The sequence below is a fragment of the Emys orbicularis genome, chromosome 5 (assembly GCF_028017835.1).
Source record: "Emys orbicularis isolate rEmyOrb1 chromosome 5, rEmyOrb1.hap1, whole genome shotgun sequence".
NCBI lineage: Eukaryota > Metazoa > Chordata > Testudines > Emydidae > Emys > Emys orbicularis.
The window spans coordinates 130,912,519-130,935,298 of NC_088687.1; the positions used below are offsets into that span (position 1 = coordinate 130,912,519).

General features: G+C 47.0%; 1 protein-coding gene across 1 annotated transcript in view; it reads right to left on the reverse strand.

Moving 5' to 3' along the window:
- Nucleotides 1–538: 538 nt before the first annotated feature.
- The window catches only part of FGFRL1 (fibroblast growth factor receptor like 1), a 235,465-nt gene continuing 213,223 nt past the window's right edge, over nt 539–22,780 (reverse strand). Inside the window, exons 4-7 of the mRNA XM_065405551.1 lie at nt 15,774–15,854; nt 9,000–9,284; nt 3,755–4,108; nt 539–948 (exon numbers count right to left, since the gene is read on the reverse strand). Coding sequence (XP_065261623.1) covers nt 539–948; nt 3,755–4,108; nt 9,000–9,284; nt 15,774–15,854 — 1,130 coding nt within the window. The remainder of the gene's footprint in view (nt 949–3,754; nt 4,109–8,999; nt 9,285–15,773; nt 15,855–22,780) is intronic.

Sequence of the window (22,780 nt, forward strand, 5' to 3'; positions counted from 1 at the left end):
TGCTTATTTTTTCGTTTGAAATTGGGCAATTGAATGTTTCAGTTGATTACAGTCTCCTGGTGCTTTGGCACTACACCTCAGGTACTTCCAAGCTTCAGCCACTCTGAGATAAAGAGCTCTTCTGTACATTCCCAAGGGTAAGACATCTGATGGGCCTTGCACCAAAACAGGTGGCATGTGCTAGAGGCAGGAACTGCAATATCATCGTGTTCTCCTCTTCTTCCTCTGCTTGGCAATGCAACAGGGTCCGTGGTGTTTCATGTCACAGCTAACTGCCTTATCTGTTGCCATCTTGATTTAGACATACAAGAAATTTCCATTGTTTTAGATGGCCGCCTTTGTGCTGAGATTGGGAATTCCTTCATTATTCCTCATCTATATCCTAACGGTAATAATAACAACAACAAAAATCTCTTTCTCTCTCTCTCCCTCCTCTGTCCACTTTGCCTTTTGCTGGCAGTGTTAGCTGACTCGAAGCAGTCTGTTCTGAGGTACCGTGAGAAAAAAGCACCAATAAGCTACGGTCTCTGGCTGCCCTTTAACACTGATAATGAATGTGCTGATGCTGGTGAACTTTGCCTTCCACATGTGAGTGCGTGTGAGTGTGGATGTCTGTGTAAATCTTTGGGTACATTTTCGATGCCACGGCTGGGGCCAACGCAGGCCCTTGGGATAGCAAATGCTGCTGGTGGGCTACGTATTCCTCATAGTTTATGGAGGAGATGCAGTCTTTGTCAGGACCCTGGGAGACACAGATCCTGTCTCTGGCCTGCGGTCTGTGCACGGGCGCTGCAGCTGGGGGAGAGCAGGGCTTCTTTTTGGCCTGGCAGAGCCACAGGAGGATCGTCCCGAAGATGAAGACCGCTCCAGCGGGGATCCCGATGATCACCGGCCACGGCAGGCTGCTAGCAGAGGACGGGGCCACAGGGGCGCTCGGTGGCTTGGGATCTGGACATCAGGTTTGCATGAGAGAGAGAGAGTGTGTGTGTGTTACAAGAGGGAAAGGGAGAAATCGAAAGAGTTAATTAAAACCAGGAGAGGGAGATTCAAAACAGATGTTAAGCTAAGGCTGGCTTTTGTATAGTCTGTCTGACAACCCCAGCCATGCCAAATACAAGGGGGACACACTGCCAACATCATAATGTTTTGCTGCTGTTTCTCCTTTGAAAAGCACTGAAAGGACAAACAAATCAATTTCTTTGGTTTAAGATGGGGGGGGGAGGGGGCTAAAAGTTTTTTCCCCCCCAATAATTCATTATGCTTTAGTTCCCCAGTTCTAGTGTCCTCTTCAGAGCCAGTCCAACAGATGGTCTCTCAGCCCCAGCGCTCAGAGATGGAGCTGGCTTCCCTGCCCAGACCGGAGGATGAAACGCAGGCCATGTCAGCTGCCCAGCAATTGGACCTGCATGATCTGGTTACGGAGAGCAGAGGCCTGTCCCATATTTGCCTCTGCCAGACACGTCTCTGTTCATTAAGTCTTAAATATCCCTCTCTAGTAGCAATCCATCTTCCTGTCGCTAATACACACTCAGCACTGCTCAGGCTATGGACCAGGCAGGAGTGGTACCTTGCAGGAGCGGTCTCTTATGTGGGCAGGTTTGGGACAGGAAGAGGCAGGCTAAGTAGCATCCCTCCTGCAGAACCTCTTGGTGCTCTGCTGAGACAAGGGAGGACTAGGACTTTGTGTGGGATTCCCAGGCCCTGCAGAACTGAGTGTGTGCACTTGTTCAGGACAAGCCAGGGTTGGGAGTCCCAGCTTCGGGTAAGTAAGAAGAATCCCCTATCAGCCCTCCGCCATGTCTGCGGTTACTATTCACTTAGACACTGACCCACTGCGAATGGCTCAGGCCCTGATTCACTGCACCTGTACAGTGCCCCCTAAGCAGGATTGAGCCCTTAGTGATAAAGGCTTACATTTTTGTTCTCACCAGAGCAGCTCACTGCGCGCAGCACTTTATATTTTTATAGCACTGTCGCCACTGAGAATTTTATTGCAGATAGTCAAGAAATGCAGTTGATTATCCCTCTTACAAACCTCTAGCATCCTGCATTCATGAACATGTTATTCCATTTAAGCCCTAGTGAGACAGGCCGAAATGGCACTGTTCAGAATCAGAGCCATACTCCCAAATTTCAGGGTTTAGGTTCCGGCCCACTTTGCATAATAGTAGACTTTGTATAATATGCATCCAGGACTCAATTAGTGGTGCTGCGGGAAACACAACTTTGAATTACCTAATTTAGGCACATGCCAGTGACCATTCCTAGTTACAAAAGCACCTGAGGATGTGCTGAACTGTAAACCTGTGCTTAATCCCATTGTCTTCAATAGGACTTACACATGTGTAAGTGCTGTGCTGAATAGGGATCGACTTAAGCACATGCTGAAAGCTGAGTCGCTTTGCTGAATCAGGGCTTTCAGGGCCAAATTTTTAAAGGTATCTAGGCACCTAAAGAGGCAGATAGGTCCTTGGTGGGGTTTTCAAAAAGCACCTAAGTGCCTAACTCCCATAGGGACCTGGGTGCCGAGGGGCTTTTGAAAATTCTGCTAAGCGGTTATCTGCAGCTGTAGCTACCTACATAACTTTAAACATTTGGCCCTAAGGTACCAGAGCTCAGATAATGTGACGAGCGGTGCCATATAAAAATCTGAGATGACACATACAAGATAATTTGTGAATTTGCAATCATAATCTTGTACTCTCCTGTACAATATTTTCAGATGTGTGTAACTTTCTTTCCAAGCCAAACTTCTTTAAAGAAGTCAATGACTTTTTTTTCCCATTGAGGCCTAAATCTAGTGTTAGTTTGAAATAATACACATAGAGCTTGTTTTGTTTTAGTTATTTCAGTGCAAAAAAAATCCCACCAGAAAAACATCTTTTTTTTTTTTTTAATGCTTAATGTATACAATAGGACCACATTTCCACCACTTCTTTTCCTCTCCTCTCTTCTCTGAGCTGCGATGGCTCTGCAGGGCGGAGGGGAGAAAAAGCAAGGCCGATTTCTTTTTGTCACTAAAGCCAGCCGAGTCTGGATTATAAAATCACTTTTCGGAGCAGAAAGAGGGCAAAAGGGACAACGAAGAAGTTAGACGGGAAGCCCTAGAATGCTCCTGTGCTGCAGGTCTCAGCCACAGAGCAGAGCACAGGGCAGGAGCAAAGAGGCAAGCCGTTCTGGCTCCCAGGGGATCATCAAATAAGAAATTAACAAGCCTGGCATATTCTCTTTCACACCCATTCTTCTCCTGTGGCTGTGATCCTTACGCTGTTTTCATTCTTCTCTGTTTATTGGCTTGTTTCATTGTTTCCTTTTACCAACAAACCAATTAAAAAAACAAACGGGGAGGGGAGGGGCATTCAGCTCCTTGGAGCGCCTGGGCTCACTTTACAGGACGTTGCACAGACGGCATCACAATACGACTTCCCCGCCCTGCTCCAGCACAAAAGCAGATCAGGCATTTTCAACCCGGTTATTTAACCTTGCCGGAGCCGTTATTTATGCACAAGGAGGCTCAGGGTGGAGATCGACTCAGACACACCCCGGGCAGTGGAAAAATCAGCATAATCTGGCCACTCACTAAAGCTCGCCAGATCCCGAGCTGTGTAAATCAGTGACGCTCCACTGAGGTCAATGGAGCAAAGCTGATTTATACCAGCTGAGGATCTGGATCCGCGATTGCAAGGATGCTGCAATGCAGAACACGCTGGCCCAGGACAGTTTAGAAGGAAAGTTCCAGCCACCCCACACTCACCTGGCAACACCGTGAGGAAAGCACTGCGGAAGCTGTATCCCATTGTGTTTGCCCCTAGGCAGATGTACATCCCAGCGTCCTCTTCTTTGGCTCGTGTGATCATCAGTTTGTTTAAGTAGGAGCCGTCCGGACGGGACCAGACCTCCCCAGTGGGCAGCACGACAAACTTCTGCCCCCCGACGTCAATGGTGGAGTTGTACTTGTTCTCTGTGCCGTACTCCACCCTTTTCAGCCACTGGATGACGGGCTTGACGTCACTGCGGACCTTGCACTGGAACGACGTGGTCCCGCCATAGTCCACGGTAGTGTTCACAGGGTGCGTTCCCGTGAGAATGGGTTTGGACCGAGTCCTCTCTGCAAACAAATACAACACATGATGAAAAATAAATGGTGTTCCTCAATCCGATTTGTGATTGTTCAAATACGGATGCTGCAAACCTCTCTGTCTGTGCTGAGGAATCAGGCCCTAGAAATCTCATCTAAGAGGTATTTTCCATCTCTCCTCTGATCCTATTATCCCAGCTACCTACTGAGCTAGGGGCATTGGTATTCAGCCACCCAAGCCCCACAAGTGTTACAGGGAGTCACACAGTTCAACCCCAGAACTAACTAGTTTCCCTCCTGCTTTAAAGAGGACTCTAAACTGTCTCTCGATGGTAACACAAGCTCAGTTTATAAAGCTGCATTTCCCGGGTTGCATGCATAGGACTAGACATTGCAGGTGTTCAATAATGGAGGGAGTGGGGAAAAGGGAAGACACCAAGCAGCCTTCCCCCCACTTTGTACTGTGCATTCAAGGTTCTGGCCCATGTGAAGTCCCTGTGCTCTCTTGAGTGCAAGAACTGTCCCCTGCTACTACCCCTCAGGGCGCTGATTATCCCAAAAAGGAGAGGCAAGGAGGAGGATGGGCCACGCCCCCATTACTGAGGCTGGCCAGTGTAGCTGAATGGCCTCAGAGGTGAAGGCAGGTTGCATGCTCGGAAGGGGTGCTGCAGCAGCTGCTGTCCTGACTGCATCCTGAGCATGGATTGCAGCTTTGTAGGAGCAGCATTTCCCAGAGCAGGGCACAGTTGCCAACTTTCACGTGGTAAATAAGCACCCCGACTTTCAGAATAATCAAGCTAATCCCACTTCAAAACAAGGCCAAAACAAGCCAATCCCTAAGAACCCCAACACTCTATGTGACTAGATCCATCCGGCGTGCAGTCTGGGACTGTGGTGGGCCTGCTATACACTCCTGACTCTCTCCGCCCCTTGCCCCTGCTTGCTGGGAGCTGTTCAAAAAAAGAAGCAACAAGCTACAAGCCAAACAAGCAACAAGCTACAAGCCAAAAACTAGCCAACAAGCAACTCACAAGCCAATTAAGCCAAAAAAACAAGCCCAATTTCTCCATTTTTTCCGTGGGTTTGGCATGTCTGCCACAGAGGCACAGTGCACAGGCCTCTGCTTCATGGTGCACTTTGACCCTCAGGGGTATAACACATGCAGCGTTATTCTCTGAATCTGGAACAGGGCAAGTAAGTGTCCTGAGCCAGGGTGAAAAAGGGCAAACCACAGGGACACTTTCCTGCCACTATTCCAGAAAGAAATTCAGGGAACCCTGCAGGATAGTGTAGCAAGGGTGGTAACCTAAACTGACTGTTATGGCAAAAGTGCCCCTGGTATTAATCACGATGCTGGCCCATCGCATCACCAGGCTAGCTCCCTGCTAGGGTGGCAGCTATATGTAATGTTAGGATGTTTCCATGGGGCAGTCCTGCATGTTCCCTGCTAGATCTGTAGGATATTGTGTGCTTTAGCCACGGGGACCTACTGTGAGTCAACGGGAGAGTCACAGGTCCAGGCTGTTGCTAGCTCAGTGTGGGTATGACAAGAGAGGGAAAGGAACATTCCCTCTCCTTGCACAGGGCAATCCCTATCTCTCCAAAAGCCCCCTAGACTTACCAAAGAAGTTGGGACAAGGCCACTCCACTTTCCGCACTAGCCAGCTGACGGTGGGGAGTGCAGGGTGGGCGCATCCTGTTAATGGGTGCAGCAATTGCCACTCAGGGGCATGCTTCCTGCAGTGCACTGGCAGGCGTGCTTCATCACTGGGGCTGGCAAAATGCCTGTGGGAACCTGATGCTGATGGGGAGTCCTCCATCTCTCCCCCACTTTCCTGGCTCAGGGAGGCTTACACACCAAGTTTTAAGCCCAGAGATGTTAGGGGTGGGAAAGACTTCCTAAGTCAAGTACTTCACTTCCACCTGCATTAACTCTTACTTCATCTAGTCCAGGGGTTGGCAACCTTTCAGAAGTGGTGTGCTGAGTCTTCATTTATTCACTCTAATTTAAGGTTCGCGTGCCAGTAATACATTTTTACGTTTTTGGAAGGTCTCTTTCTATAAGTCTATAATATATAACTAAACTATTGTTGTATGTAAAGTAAATAAGGTTTTCAAAATGCTTAAGAAGCTTCATTTAAAACTAAATTAACATGCAGAGCCCCCCAGACCGGTGGCCAGGACCCGGGCAGCGTGAGTGTCACTGAAAATCAGCTCATGTGCTGCCTTCGGCACGTGTGCCATAGGTTGCCTACCCCTGGTCTAATTGCAAATGTGCTAAGCATGGAGAAGTCACCACTTCCCATGCTGTTTTCTGAGGAGAACTCCACAGCCGTCTTGCTTCCCTACCCAGCAGGGAAACCTTCTCTGTCCTCTGACCAACTCAACTCAGGAACACTCCCAGATTCCCCTGCTGGCCGGGGAAGCAAGATACCATGATAGAAGGGACCCCATTTTGTCAGGCACTGTAAAAGATGCTGAATAGATTCCAATTTCACATCTGAAAGTCAGTATTTACCACAGTTTTCAGAATAGCAGCCGTGTTAGTCTGTATCCATAAAAATAACAGGAGTACTTGTGGCACCTTAGAGACGAACAAATTTATTTGAGCATAAGCTTTCGTGGGCTACAGCCCACTTCATCGGATGCATCCGATGAAGTGGGCTGTAGCCCACGAAAGCTTATGCTCAAATAAATTTGTTCGTCTCTAAAGTGCCACAAGTACTCCTAGTATTTACCACCTGTTTCTGGACAGCGGTATCTGAAGTACCATAGATTTCCCTCTTCTAGGTGCAGGGAGCCACTGTGGTGTCTCAGATATCACCGTGTGGTAGCTGCTGGCAAATGCTGACTTTTTAATGGAAACCACTGTTGGGCTGGGTGTGTACAGAACCAGTATCACTGGGCAGGTATTGAGGTGGGAGGAAGGAACAATGTTCCATACTTCGAAGAATCAGGATAGGATGTATAGGAGGCTATCAGCATCGAGACCCCAAAGACATGCTCAGGGAACGTCGGCCAGCGTGACAGAAATGTCACATTCTCAAGAGATCATACATGAGGAACACATCAGCAGGGATTGAAGCTGGAAAGTTCTAGACTCAGATAAGCAGGTGAGACTGAAAAGTGGAGGCTTACGGGGGAAAAAAAAGATTTAAGGGAGGAAATTTAATAAAACCTGAAACGTGCCCTGGCATGTTATTAAAATAGGAAGAAGCCTGTGAAAATGCTTTAATACTCTTATCGCTTTGGTTCTATTGCCCCTTTGGTCGCTGTTTTTGTTCCTAGCCAGAAAATGCTAATGAAAACAAAGGTTACATATGTCTGTAGGTTGATAAAAACCAAAATAAACGGGGACTACTCTCTGACACAGAAAAGGGTTTGTTCCTGGTGCCGTCTGGTTTTGATGAAGTGAAAATGCCACAACTGACATTAGGATGGGACTTGATTCATTTCCCTGTCTCTGCTCCTGGTTTTAGTGTAAACACATGTTTTTACTGTCTCCACACAGCTGCATTTTTATCGATACCAGATGTCCAGCAGGTTTGTGCATTCAGAGCACAACAGAACTCCCACATATGCTTTTAATTCCTGTTATTCTAGAGAAAGGGAGTTATCAGAGAGCAGATTTCACACCGGGATAAACTTTATCATGATAAAACACATGCACTAACACACAAACAACATGCTTTCCATGTGTCATGTGTTGCTTTATGGTCTTCCATGCCCCTGCTCCTGACTAATCAAAGATATTTGATCTTCCCTCTCACAGCCTTTCTCCTCCTCTTTCTTGAGCTTGCAGCATCAATCATTTCCATGGCAACATATTAGGCTAGCATAAACATAGCATAAACTTAGGAACAGAAGCCCTTCCTCACTTAGTTTGAGTAGCTTCTCCAATATAATTACTTTCAAATATAATAAGACAGGAAATTAGAGCCATAGAATCCTCTATAGGGTTAAATACAGAGAACAGCAATCTAGTTCATTCCACTGCCACAGCAGGACAATCCCCTATGGCATGTGCCTTAAAGGCCAGATTTATAGAAGTACTTAAGTGCTAAAGATGCAAGATAGATGCCTAGTGGGATTTTCAAAGTGCCTAGGTGGTGCCTAACTCCCAATGGGTGCCTGAAGTCAGTGCCTCAGAGTTAGGCATCTAGACACTTTTGAAAATCCCAGTCGGCATCTGTCTGTAACTTTAGGTTCCTAAATACCTTTAAAAATCTGGCCCTAAATGCTTTGTCTAGTTAATTTTTAATGACTTTAGTGATGGGACTTTTATCACTTTCCTTGGGAGACTGCTCTATGACTCAACAGAACGCTTTTCTCTGATATCCAGCCTAATTTTTCCATTGATTAACTTCATCCCATTATCTCTGTAGTAGCCACCCTAAACTATTTTTCTTCAAACACATTAAAGGCCTTATCCAACCCACGATGAAGTCAATAGAACAACTCCCAATGGCTCTTAGACCCTAAAAGTGGGACTCCCTGGTCCACAAAGTGACTGTCTAGAGTCCGAAATCGCACTTACTTTTTTTGGCAGGCATATCACCTTGTGAGCACACATACCGGGGTCATCACTGTCACCATTAGTTCTCTCTCTAGATAGTAGTTTTTCCCGAGTACCTCCCTGCTACTCTGGGAGTTGCTCTCACCAGACACACTAGCCTGCATTTATCAGGATGTATCACATTTTATTATTTCCTGCCCATGTTTCTGACCTCTCTATTAGAGACTCTGAAGAATTGTTTCTCTGTCTGCGCTGAAGTTTGCAACACCTCCCCGTTTAGTGTAATCTGGGAATTCAGTTTCTGGCATTGCACACAGCTCTTGGTACAATGTTCTATTTATTCAAGTCAGCCCGCTTGTAAAAGCCCCTCCCTAATAACCCACTCAGCACAGAGGCAGCACTTACGGATTACTTCAACTTTATATGTCGCATTGATTTCTCCAACTTTGTTAAACACTCGGCAAGTGTATTTCCCACTGTCCTCAGGCTTTAAGTTCTTCAAATTCAATGTCCACTTCTTCTTCTTGTTCTCCCCAATCTCCTGAGGTGTGAGGGGCTTATTGTCCTTCAGCCAGGTGATGTCAGGCCTAGGGTTCCCACTGGCAACACACTTCAGGCGGACTGAGCTTCCTACAGGCCGTGCAATCACCCTCCGTCGCATCTTGGCAGGTTGCGTGAATCTGGGCCGGGCTGCAAAGGACACAAAGGGTTGATTACACTAAGCAAGGTGCATGATGGACCATCCAACCAGATGTCTATAGGGACTGCCGGCATTGTTTCTGAGACACCCTACTCCAAATGTGCAAGAAATGCCCCAGCATCACTACTGCATACACTGGTCCAGTGTGGTTCCTTCATAAAAATAAGTACTACATAGGTTCATAGATTTTAGGGTCAGAAGGGACCATTTCATTCACTGGTTTGAATTCCTACATAAGACAGGCCATAGAATTTCACTCTATAATTATGGCAGTTGATTATAGCGATGCCATAAAATAATACCAGAGTCACCTGTATCTCAGGGCAGAATTTGACCTCATAGTTTCCCTTAGCAGTATGGCCACCTTTCAGGACACAGCTATAGAATTCTATGTTTTGCATTTCTTGGGTTCAGCCGTGACCAGAAGCAGAATACAGAATTCTATCAGGTTGATTGTTCTTCTGGTCTATTTCTGATCATCCAGAGAGGAGATAATCACCCTCCACACCTGGTTTTAATGGGACTTGAGAGTGCTCAGCAACTCCCCAAATGTGGCCAAATACCGCAGAGAGTCAGAGAAATTGTACAAGGAACCTGCTCTCTCTGTAACTTGAAGCCAATTTTACAAGGTCCAGAGGTTCAGACTGTCCAGATGAGCATGCAGAGTTCTGAGTGTTGATCTGAACTGAACTTTCTGAGATTCATCCAGCATTAATTTATGAAAAATTCATAGTAAAAAGTACTCTCATTCAAAAAATCCCCATGAAGCGGTTAGGAAGAGCTACTCATCCAAATGACAGGTGAGCAGAAACATGGCGCAAGGCTGTTCCATTCCAATAGTATCTGGAAGACTTAGCAATGGGTAATGGGTTCTGCTGCAACCTTGTCTCCTCAGGGAAGCACAAGTTCTCAAGTGGAAGCTCACAATGGGCCAAATCCTGACCTCACAAAAGTCAACAGGAAGTGCAGGATTTACAAAAGCACCCAAGGGAATTAGGCGTTCAGTTCCTACTGACTTTTAATGACATAATTTCAATTATTCATTAAATTCCACAACAGAATTTCAGAGGAAAAAGGGAGTGGGGTAATATTATCCACATGGCTTTAATAGCTTTGCACTGTGTCCTTTCTGTAAAATAACTGGATGGCCTGATTTACCAATATGATTAAAAAAAAAATCTATTGAAAAGCTCTTAAAAATTGCTACAGTGGAATACGGCAGTTTCAAGGCCAGAACCTTGTCTAAGAGTGGCCTGTAATGAACGATTCAGAAGAAGGTATAAATCTCCCACAATTACTCTCATTATGCAATACTACACCCGGGGCATTTCTTAGCGCAATCTCCTGCCAAGCCTACTTCTACTTCCTCCTCTTCAGCCTACCTAACTCCCACCTGGCAATCCTCCAATATATCCAAAACACTCCAGCCAAACTCACCTTCCTCTCTCACTACTGTGACCCTGCCAGTCCCATCTCAGATTCCAGTTAGTGGCTCCCTGTCAGACTCAAACTCCTTTCCCTCATTATTCCTCTACACAGCTCTGCCCCGTTACATCTTGTGTCTTGCCTCCCCTAAATCTCTCACTCAGGCCCAGAGCAAAGCCCCTTTTGCACTTTCTCACTTGCTGTCTCCTGTGCTGGATGTATCCTCTGTGATCCTTTCCTCCTTCAAACACCCTCCTCCAAGCCCCCTTCCTTTCTCCATGTCTCCAATGACCCACCCTCCCCCACCAGCCTAATGAAATCTAAATTAATAGCTCTTCCTCCCAGCCCCAAAGGGAGCTGACAAGCTGCATGCCTTGCCTTGAGTGCAACCTTATAACCTTCCTTCGTGTAACACCCCTTCCCTTCCTTCCTGTCACCTGCTTGGCCGCTGCCATCTCTCCTGGCACCCTGTCGTGATGTGTCTCACCTAGCGCGTAAGGGCCTGGAGGCAGGAGCTGCATCTTTAATTCTATCTGTAAAGAGCCATGCAAATATTGAATAGGTGGATGTGACTGGCCTTCTCTATGACACACTGGGGCAGGTTGCACCGATTAGCCACTGGCCCACATTGTTGGGGAGTGTGTCACAGCAGCAGAACAGCTGTGGGAACGCCAGGAAAGCTGTGCTGGAGGTGCTCTCCCTGAGCTCCCCAGTGCACAGGGAGAGTCTCACTACACTTCCTAAGGGGGCGCAGCAGGCTCCCTGACTGTGCATCCAGGCAGCTCTGTTCTCCAGTGCACAGGTGTGGTGGGGCCATGGTCCATGAGGTGTCCGTAGGGGCACAAGCCGCGAGCAGTCCCTGTGCTCAGGAGAGCACAAGCACTGGTATATGAAGGGAGAAACTCCCCCTGAAGTCCCCACCTCCACATACAATCTGGCTCATTATGAATGAGCTGCTCACTCTAGTGCTTTTTGTGGCTTCACAGCGGTGGCAAAAATTACAGCCTGAGCTCTGTTGGAGGCTGGTTTATGGCCACTGTGCCACTCCTGCTCCGTCCCCTCACCACTTGGGAGTGGGATAGGCTGGCGTGCAGCTCCCCGGGCGTGAGGATGTTGGCGTGCAGGCCTCACACACTTGAGGAAAAGAAGCCGGACCCCTCACAGATCTGTGTGTGTGTCACACACACTGGCCTCAGACCCAGCCACGCTCTCTGGGAAGGAGGCTGCCCATGGCGCTTCTTCTCTTCAAGGCCCTTTCTTATGTGAGCAGCCGCCCTCCCCTCACAGCCCCCCGGCTGTCATTTTGGATCTCCGCCATGTCATGTTATTTCAAACCCTGGTGCAGAAATGCTTCACTCTCCACGCAGGGGCTTTCATGTGTAACCTAATGAATCGGAGCAACTCCAGCACTGAATGTACTACCAGCGACAGCTGGGGCGGTTAGAGTCACATGCTAGCCCATTCCATAGGTTTCCGTGTGTAAATTGCTGGGTACTCCCTTGATCATCTCCTGAAACCAGAGGCCTCCTATCTAGTAAAAACAATCACACTCCCAGAGAGATAATTAACCCGTTCAGCACCACGCACTGGGAGCGCTCGAAACCATGAGCCACTGTCCTGGAGACAAATGCCAATAGGACCACAGGGTGCTTTCATTATGGATGTGGAGTGTCTGTCTATGAGACATAGAAGTGGTTAACATCCAGCAGTGAAATGGGTCTAAATGGTTATCTTTTAACAAGGCAATAATTTACTCCGTGCACATGAACTGAAGCCCATGTAAGGGTAGATTTTCGCTGGATGGGATTTCTACACTAGCATTAGCACTTCACAGTGCAGGTCCAGAATAGGCACATTCACTAATATTTTTTGTACTGACCGATGAGTCACATCACTGACTTTAATCTTGGAACTTCATGTGTAACAGCCCATACCTGCCCTCTGCTTGCATAAAAATATGTCAATAGGGTTTGTTTCCCCACCTAGTCCCTGCACAGGGACAATATTGTAAAACAGGGTCGGCATTTTCCTCACTACAGTCAGGTCAACAACAGCTCAGTTTGCTTTCACTCCTATCTCATCCCTCGAGAACTTTTGTTTGGAGTCCTGTGTTCACCCCTCTGACAATCCCTCTCTGAGACATGGCAATCTACAGGTAAAATAATACTTTTTCAGGCGTTTCCCCCCCTTTTTCTTTTAGAAGGTTAAGTGATTACTGTGGCCTCAAAAGCTGCTCCATCCTGTGTGTGATACACTGAAACCAGATCCCATTTACACAGTCCTGAAAGGTTTCCTTGACAAAAGCTTGAATTGGGCAAGTTCAGAGAGGCCAGTTGACAAAAGGAGAGAGAGAGAGACGCACACACAGAGAAGAAAGAGCGAGACAGAGCGAGCGTGAGGGAGTGAGAGGCCGGGAGCACTGTGAGTTTGCATTTACTAAATGGCATCCAAAATCTGTATCATCTACTGAAGATTTGCTTGCTGAACTGCTAGAGGACCCTTTTGCAGCGTGAGGGAGACCCTGGCGCATGCCTATCTGGAATGCACCAGGTTGCAGCCCCTTTTCCGGCTCCTCCAGAACCTCCTGTTGAGGTTCTGGCTGCACTTTTCCCCACACCTCTTCATATTCGCACACCCCGTTTGTGGCCCCATGAAGGCGAGACTTCCTCATCAACCTCCTCCTGGCACTGGCCAAAGTGGCCATCTACAACACCAGGAGGAGGATGCTGGACGGGGAGGTGCTCTGTTCTGTTCCTCCCTTGTCTCACGTATCACGTTCCTCTGAGCGGCGTCTGCTGGCTCCCTAGACAGCTCTGAGGAGCAGCGGGTGCTATCCGGGGTGCTCTGCTCGGTGTCCCCTTCTGGATCCCTAGTTTTGAACCTATGATCCCCACTCCCAACCCTGTTATTCCTTAGTTGTCCCCCATCATCAGTTGAGTCCCGGGTTCAGTAGCTCCTCCCCAAGGGTTGGGGGAGGGGCCTTTAGAGCCAGAGGACCCCATTACAGAGTGCCTCTATGTTATTTAGACTTTGCATGACTGTTCTCCCACACACCTTTCGGAGTTTGCTTTGTAAACTCCAAGAGCTGCACTTTGCTACAGTATAAACTATGCCATATGCAAGCGTGAGGGAAACACAAACTGACTGTGTCAAAGGGACAGTGCGTGCAGGTCTCCTGCTCTAACGCTGTTTATTACGAAGATTTATTCGGTGTAATTAAAATTAAATAATTAATGGCAAAATGTCAAGCAAAAACTTGGTAGGAAGCAGTTTAACAGATTCCTTTCCTTGAGGAATATCTCACAGGTGGATGGATAAATCTCAGAGGTGCCTGCAGCATTCCCTTAACAGATGAGAGTTAACGCAGTGGTTGCAGAAATGTCCAATTTATCGTGATTGTCCACAATTACCTCTAGAGGGCACTTCTGCCACAGAGCTCAACTTCTGGCTCATGCCCCTTACGAGATTGAGGTCTGAAGACAGGTCTGCGTTTGCTTTTTTTCATGTGATATGTGCAAAATCTGTCCTGTGAGATTTCTAGAAGTGTGGAATAGCTGAATCTTCCCTCCTTTCTCTATAAAAATCTGCCATCTTCTCTCAAAATTACAACCCTCTTCATCAGCTTCCCAGGACAAAACAAGCACTGGCTCCTGGACCCTGTCTGCAGTCCTGTGCAAAAGAGATGCTAGCACTGTCCACATAATAATGTAATTAACTGCCCAGTGTTTATGTGCATCACTGCCCTCTCCTGGTAAGAATCGGAACTACAATACAATGGTATCATATACCCTCTACTGCCAACAGCTGGAGGAGATTATCCTTAGCTCAGGGGTAGGAGCCTGTCCTTTTGAAGCAGAATGAGCTCCATCCTCACTGTTGCCATGAGGTTACCAGCTGGCCATGTTTCACAACATGGTGGCTTCCCTGAAGTTGGTAGTCACGCATTTGTTACATTATTATATTTGGAATTTCCTATTTTGATGACAGCTTAGAGCTGCCCTGTTTGGGCAAGGGTAAATTCTTGAATAGGGCTCTTTAGACTGGATGAAATCTCTCAGAAATAGGTTTAGGAACACGGTGACAAATCACCAACCAAAGTAAAAATATAAAAAAGGGATGAGCTGTAGCTGGGCCATAAAAGCAGAAATGAGATATGGCGCCTGACACCTCTGGGTTATCAGTTCAAATTCCTGCCCATGCCAGTAGTGGCCAAAAGTTGTTCTGTTTCTCCACAAAAAGCGTGTGGAGAATGGCTTGAACCAAACCCTGGGTAGGACACTCGCAAACCCTGGAGCAGTTCAAAACCTTGTTTCAGAGCTGGACGTAGTAGCTTCTGCTAAGCCTATGACAAGATGAACAAAACCCCTAAGTGAACCCGCCCCCCCCCCCCGCTCCAACAAACATAGCTATGCTGGCAAAAATCACTGTGTAGACACAGCTTATACAGGCAAAAAAAGTCCTCTTGCCAGTACACCTTCCATCAATCAGGGAGATGGTTCAACTGTATACTGGCTGAAGGAGTTCTTTTGCCAATCTACTGCATCTCCACTTGAGGGCTTTGTACTTGGTGATTTTCAGAAGAGCTCACCTAACTTTGCTCCTGTTGAAGCCAGATCTCTCATTTGACTTCAGTGGGAGCAGAGGTAGGCTCAGTGCTTTTGGAAATCCCATTATAAATTTCAATATGGTTTTTAATGGAGAATTTATGCCCAGTCATAATAAGGCTACCCATGGAAAGGAAAGCCACTGCCCCTGGAAACAAGTACAAGAAAGCACGATGCTAGGATATAGCAGACACTCAAGTGTGGATCACCAGCTACACTTCCTGGGGCAGGAGGACACTTAATAAAGGAAGGGATCAGTTCAGATTGATGCATTCAACTGAGATTCTATTTGACATTTGACCATCCACGGATACAAATTGATCTGATCACTGAATTCCTCTAAGGCTGCCTTTTCCATTCCTTCAGTGCAATGCGACATTGAGGCGGACTGCGATGGATATGAACAGGGATGTGTGGGAAGCCAAAATATAATATATATCTGTCCCTTACCCCACTGCTTCCCAGAATGATCTTCATATTCGCCATTGGAGCCTTCAGACAGCGGGCTGTCCTTTCCTGAGCTGGCATCATCTGCAAAGAAAGAGAAAGAGAAGCTTTAAGAAACATCTCCTTCTACACAGCTGCCTTTGATAGGAGGTTGCATTGCCTTTGGGAGGCACTGTGCTGCCGCAAGGCACTTGAAGTGCATTTTGCATTCACTTCCTGGTGCTTGCAGCCTGGCCAGTTTAATGAACAATTTTGCGTGCTGCTTTATGAGCTTTTCAGTAGGCTACTAACATGATGGGAGATTAATCAATGTTTCCATTAATAGCCGACAAAAGCCCTTTTGTTTATATTTACTGGTCACCGTTCCCTAGGAGGAGCTGATCCATTCTACCCTCCATGCAAATAATGATATACATCAAAATTACAGCTAATTAAACCCAGGAGGTGGGAGAGACTTATGTGATCAGTCATGCGGCGTGCAAGGAGTGGAATTCTGGCAACAGTTTTACCTTGCAGTTTCCATAAAAGATCAGGAGAGCAAGCAGGCTTATTGGGATCAAACGAACCTGGGAGAGTGCTGAATCTAAAGTTTTGGTCAGGAAGGCAACAATGTTGAGTAGACAGGCTATTTTTTTTTTTAAACAAACTAACAGCACTGGAATGAACTGGACTAAATTTATGATCCATCTAGTCCTGTTCCCCTATCATCATCATCTCTATTACAATAGCACCTAGAGTCCCCAGCTGAGATCTGCGCCCCCATTGTGCTAGGTGCTGCATGAATAAACAGTAGGAGAGCCCCTTCCCAGTCTAAATGGACAAGACAAAGGGTAGGAGGAAGTAAATATTCTTGTCCCCATTTGTAAAATGGGGAAACAGAGGTTCAGAGAATTACCCAAGGTCATATCATACGTCGCTGTCAGAACCAGGATTAGAACCCTTTTTTCTGGACAAAGCGATGACATCTCATTAACTATACCACAGCTTATCCCAGACAAGTCACTCAGGCCAGAATTTTCAAACATGGAACGGACCAAGATCCCTATTCCGGCACCTACTTAAGTGGCCTTATTTTCAGAGATGCTGGAAATTAAGTCAGTGGGACTTCTAACAGGGAGCTTGGAGGGCTGGGTGGCCTACTGGTTGGAATGCTTGACTGCCGGCCCCTTGCTTCTCTGGTCAAGGTGCCTCAGTCTTTAAGGCAGTTGGGTAGAGGGACCCAGGCCCTCCCTCTCCTCCGGGTCCCAGCCCAGGGCCCTGTGTGAGTCAACCCCTGAATACACCTCCCAGCCGGGAGTCTAAATCCACTGCCCTAGGTTACTTCTTATCGCTGTCCCTTCAGTGTGGGGCATGGCCCCTACAGTCCAAGTCACTGGGGTGGCTTGTCTCTAGTAGCACTCCCTTGTGGACCTTGGGCAGAGCCCTGCCACAGTCTCAGCCTCCTCTGGGCGGGGCAGCCCTAAATTTGGTGGGGCCGGAACCACACAAGGTTTCCGTGCTTCAGTCACCCAGTCATTTCTTAGGGCGGCTGCTCCTAAGTCTCTTCCACAGTCTCCTCAGCCAAGGAGATGGTATTATTTCCTGGTGGCTGCCTTGGCTGGCAGGCTAGTGAGCCTTCCCCTCAGGTAGGTAGGCAGCGAGCTCCTGCCTCTTCGCCAGTCAGCCCCAAACTGAGCCAGGTTCTCTCTTTTTCTTCCCCCTCCAGGCCTGGCATTGGCTGCAGGTATAACGGGGCGGGGCTAGCTGGGCACAAAGGCTCTCTTTAACCCCTTCCATGCTGGTGGGCAGTTTCTCCTCTTCATCTCAGGACTGTTCCCATAATTAAAGGCTACTCAATCAGAGAGTTGCCCTCAGTCATTGTGCACCAACCTCAGTGATACGAGTGTAAATTCCACATGCAGCTCAAGAGAAATATGTGACCTTAAGGTAAGAGTATGGGAGAGACTAAAGTTTCGATTGTACAAATCCTGAAACCCACATGAAAATATCTGGAGGCTAGAAGTGAGGAAAGCCTCGTTCTAATCTCAACTGCAGAGTACAGGGGAAATAACTCAGCACATACACAAGCATGTCCAGAAACTCTAAGAAATAATGGATCTAGTCTTTGCAGCTGTTTAGCAAGGTGGATAATGCTTAAACAGTACAGTGAGCTCTGGCAGAGATTTTAAGGAACAACATATATTTAACCCTCACTCTCCCCGCGTGGCACTCCCCCAATTACTGCCACGTTGGAAAATTGTGTGTGTTTTTAGCACCAGGAGTTTTATGCCTGCAAGTGCGTTGCTCTCATTTGCTGCTGTGTCTTAAACAGCATCCAAGGAAAATGCCTGAGATGCCACGCAGGGCGTCCCCCCCACCCTCGCCCCAAACATATTTTTCTGTTCCGTCTCTGATTCGCCCAGCAAAGTTTCCCCAGAAGTACGTGCAGCTGTCACTTAGGAGGGAAAAGAAAACTTCCAAGGCAGCAGTGCAGCTCACTGAAGCTGCCCCCCCCTTCTGTCACGGAGAACACAGAAGGCTTTCAGAAGGGCTGTGGCCAGCTCACACCCAATCCTTCTGGAAGCAGCATGAAATGGAATTGCCTAAGGCCCATAAAGGCAACATTGACTAACCCCTCTGCCCCTCAGTGAAAACATACAACACGGAGTCCTCCTCAGCTTGAATAATCAGCAGCCCATTCTGCACAGCCCCCCGAATGAATGGTAGGAAACAACCAATGCACTGCATCTTGCAAATGTAACTTTGCGACCTTTGAAAATTTAATGCAGTGAGTGTAAAAGAAAAGAAGAAGAAAACATCAGACATCAAGAAGACAAACTGGTTCCTTTCTGAATAATAATCAAATAAATTAAGCAGCAGCATTTATTTTTTTCTGTAAATATCAATATACTTGGAAATGGAATCTTGCAATTTTTTTTTATCAAATAACCAGGAAATCCCTTTGCACAATCAAAAACCACTTCGAGAGTAAAAGGGGGCAGGAGGGAGAAAAGCCATGGTCAAATATGAAAGAATTGCTGCCCATTGTTCATCTGCTGAACATCTTAAAAGTGGATAAGACGTTTAAGTGGCAATGTTCTGTCAATTATATCTTAATCCTACTCAGCTTGATGTACAAAGAGCGGCATACCCACCCTTGTCTCCTGCCTCATGTTACAGTATGTCAGCTCATGTGCAACCCCCGCTCTGCTTACACACACTAACTGACTGGCATTCTCAACACCACTTGACGTGCTGCCAAGCCTTTGATGTCAGCCAAATTGCTCCGAATCTGTTTGATCCTTTGAAGACGACTCTTTGCTTGTTATCCAGCCAAATCCCAAACCTGTGGAGTTACCTACAAGACCCAGGGAAAAAAATTTGAGGGAGGGTGAGGGAGGGCAAGGGGGGGCGGAAGAGGAGAGAACAGAATAAAAATGAGTTATGGTAAAGGTACTCAGCCCATAGTGTAAATATCTCTCTGGGTGGAAAAGAAAAACACCCTTGGTAAATAATTACTGTCTTTCACCAGGGTTTTTCAGATCCATTAAGTCTCGCACTGTCTGTGTTTGTTGGGATCATTGCACGTCTAAAACCAAAACTCATAGCATATTCTAAAGAAAATAAATAAAACATTTTAGACTTGGAGCCTCAGATATAGTGAAGGGCTTTTTGGTTGGATGGGAGTTGTTCGTTTTTTTTGACTCAACAGCTTCACACTAAGTGGAGGGTCATTACAACGGGATCTGCACTCTTCAATGGAACAACCTGGGGCTCCCATGCCACTTCTCTATAAACTGCGCTAGATCTGAACTCACTATGAGTAGGTTCCTCTGTTTATGAACAGATAACATTCTCCAGAAAACAATCTCACTGTTCAGCCTGCTCAATTCTAGAGACAGAGCCGAGCCATAAATCTGGTTCCAGCTTGGAATTTCCTTAAAGCTCAGAGGTGTTTGCTTCAGCTCAAGCCTCAAGTTTGAATCTGGAGCTGAATGTTCCCAAAAGGCAGGCGTGGTCAAATCTGTGGGATTCATTTACTCCTGGTCTCTGCTTGGTTCCTCTGGACCTGGGTATTTTAATGACACTTGTTTGTGTTCTGCCATCACTTTTATGAATGGTGCTGGTTTGTATCCGGCATTGAGTTATTATCAAGGGTCATTATGTTCAATCCAACAATCATTTTCTCTGTTCTGTAGCACCAATGTTCCTTGTGCAGCCAAGCAAGTAAATCATTCAAGACATCTGACGAATGATGCTTATTGCACGGATAGTGGACCTGAAGGAGTTGCTCGTGTGCAACTATGACCTGAATACCAGTGATGAACGAGGCAACAAAAGCAACCTAAAGATGATTTTTGGTTATATTCAAAGCTGTCAGAACGACGCAATAAATCAGATAGTTACTACCAATGAGGTGGAATTCTCTGTTCACCTCCTCTTTAAAAAACACATCTCTTTACAGCTGGAGCAGATAGCCTAGTGGTCTATGGCCTGGTCTACACGGGGGGGGAGAGGGGGGGTGTCAATGTAAGATACGCAACTTCAGCTATGGGAATACCGTAGCTGAAGTCGACATATCTTATTCCGACTTACCTCCCGTCCTCACGGCGTGGGATCGACGGCTGCAGCTCCCCCGTCGACTCCGCTACCGCCGCTCGCTCTGGTGGAGTTCCGGAGTTGACGGGGAGCGTGTTCGGGGATCGATATATCGCGTCTTAACGAGACATGATATATCGATTCCCGATAAATCGATCGCTACACGACGATACGGCGGGTAGTCTGGACGTACCCTATGTGCCTTATGTCTAATAGTAAAATTCTCTACAATTCCATGGTCAAATCCCAGCCGGGCCAGTGCTGTCTTTCAGGTAGAGAAATTGCCTACCATGCACTTTTCCTGTGTGCATGTTTTTGTGCAAGACCTTAAAAACTGAGATCTTGTCGTCGTCCCCCTCCTCTCGCCACCCCCAGCAAGAATGTTAAAGATCCACAATATCTGTAAGACTAATGGCAGGACCTGCACATTCTGCGATTCTGTGGCTGTGGAATTTGCCACGCAATTCACCCCTTGTGACAGAACTGTGCTATAGAATCAAAGCTCTCAAATAAATAAATAAATGAGAGAGAGAAAGAGAGAGAGAGAGAGAGATCAGATTCTTGTCTGGTGTACGTTTTAGGCCTTGTTTTTCTAACCCTCATAGTTGTGAAGATAACATTGAAAATGTGAACTGAGTGTAAAGCAATGCAGCGCTGTCTTCACAAGCCTGGAGAGAGCCGAAATAAGAGCTCTAAGAAGTGTAACTGCCCCTGTCACCTCAGTCAGGAACCTTGGATTTTGTAATTCTATGGCCAGAGGATCTGGAATTTTTACAAGATGCAAGAAAATGTATCATTTTTGCCACGGAATTTGCCATTTTACTACAGCTGGGCTCCTGATGTTTTTATTTTCTGCCTCTCTGCCCTGCTGGGCCCTGCCTTCTGCTGCCTCTTAGGGTACGTCTACACTTACCGGAGGGTCCGGCGGCAGGCAATCGATGTTCTGGGATCTGGTTTAGACGCGATAAATCGATCCCGGATCGATCCCGGATCGATCCCGGAAGTGCTCGCCGTCGACGCCGGTACTCCAGCTCGGCGAGAGGAGTACGCGGCATCGACGGGGGAGCCTGCCTGCCGCGTCTGGACCCGCAGTTCAACGTAGCTGAATTTGCGTACCTTAGTCCGAAGTGGGGGCTTAGTGGGGACCAGGCCTTACTCTTCAGTTTTCCTACAGGGTGAGTTAATTGGATTGCCGTGTATGCTCCCTGCGCTATTCCCGAAGCCAGGCAGCAAGGGGTCAGGCAGCCAAAAATGGAGTCCAGCCTGCAGCCAGGGAACACAAAGAACACTGTAGGAGGCAATGCCCAGCTGAAGTTGGCTACAAGTTCCTCCTTCCTTTGGCACATATCGAGGGAAGGAGGTTCTGAACTGGAATGCCTGAACATCATCACGGTAGCCAAAGGCCTAGGAGATGGGCCAGCTGGAGGGCACAGTGAAAATCCCATAATTAAAAACAATCATTGATGTATTTTCAACAATGAGCGACTGTTGCTTGGGTTTATCTGGAAGAGAATGGGAATGAAGAGAATTCAGGGAAGACAGAATGGATGAATGTTGCCACATCATTTAATAGTCCTTGATGCAGAATTTGGCCCCTTGTGTTGTGGACTATACAGAGCCCTGATTGAGGGTTTGTCTTGATGCAGTGGCTGAAATTTCCCTTCCACTCAGCATTATGCATCATGTTCTGTGCATATTGTCAGCCTGGTTGCAGCCCTCCCCACTCCAGAGATGGCTACATTTCTGCAGTGAAGGGATTTCTGTACAGTAGTTTATGTAGCACTTTGGGACCATATGGGACAAAGAGTGCCATATACAAGAAGGATATTTTATTATTAATATTATTACTGTTTATTATTATAGCAGAACTGCTCCAGATCCGCCTCCTTCTTAATGTTAAAACAAATCAAAAGTTCTGAATGACAGTTGGGCTCTGAGGGAAACTGACGGAAATATTTGCAGGCTGTTACCAAGCCAGGATCAGATTTTATTTATGCATGACTTTCTGAGAATGTGTCATATTAGCTAAAAGGGAATGGTTTGTTTTCAGGCCAACTGTAGGTTCTGATCAGTCCTTCAAAGGGTCAAAACAACGCCCCAATTTATGGAGCAAATATCTAACCGTGTTTGTCTACGATCCACAAAGTTGCTTTAATTTGTTATAATGCAAGACCAGTCCCTGCTTTGACTTGATGGGGCCAGCTTTGGAGCTTTTGATGTTAGAGGCCTTGAAAGCCCCATTTCACAGATGATCCAGCTTTGCATAAATAAACAAAGTGACCTTTGAACTCAGGCCTGAGACCTGAGCACACTTCAAAGCGATGGAGGGAGGGTGATGGGGAATGAAGTGATCAGCATGCATCATTAAGGCAGCTCCCGCTCAAGCTACAACAGTACAAGGGGGTGTAAATAAAGGGACAGCGGCAGGCGGG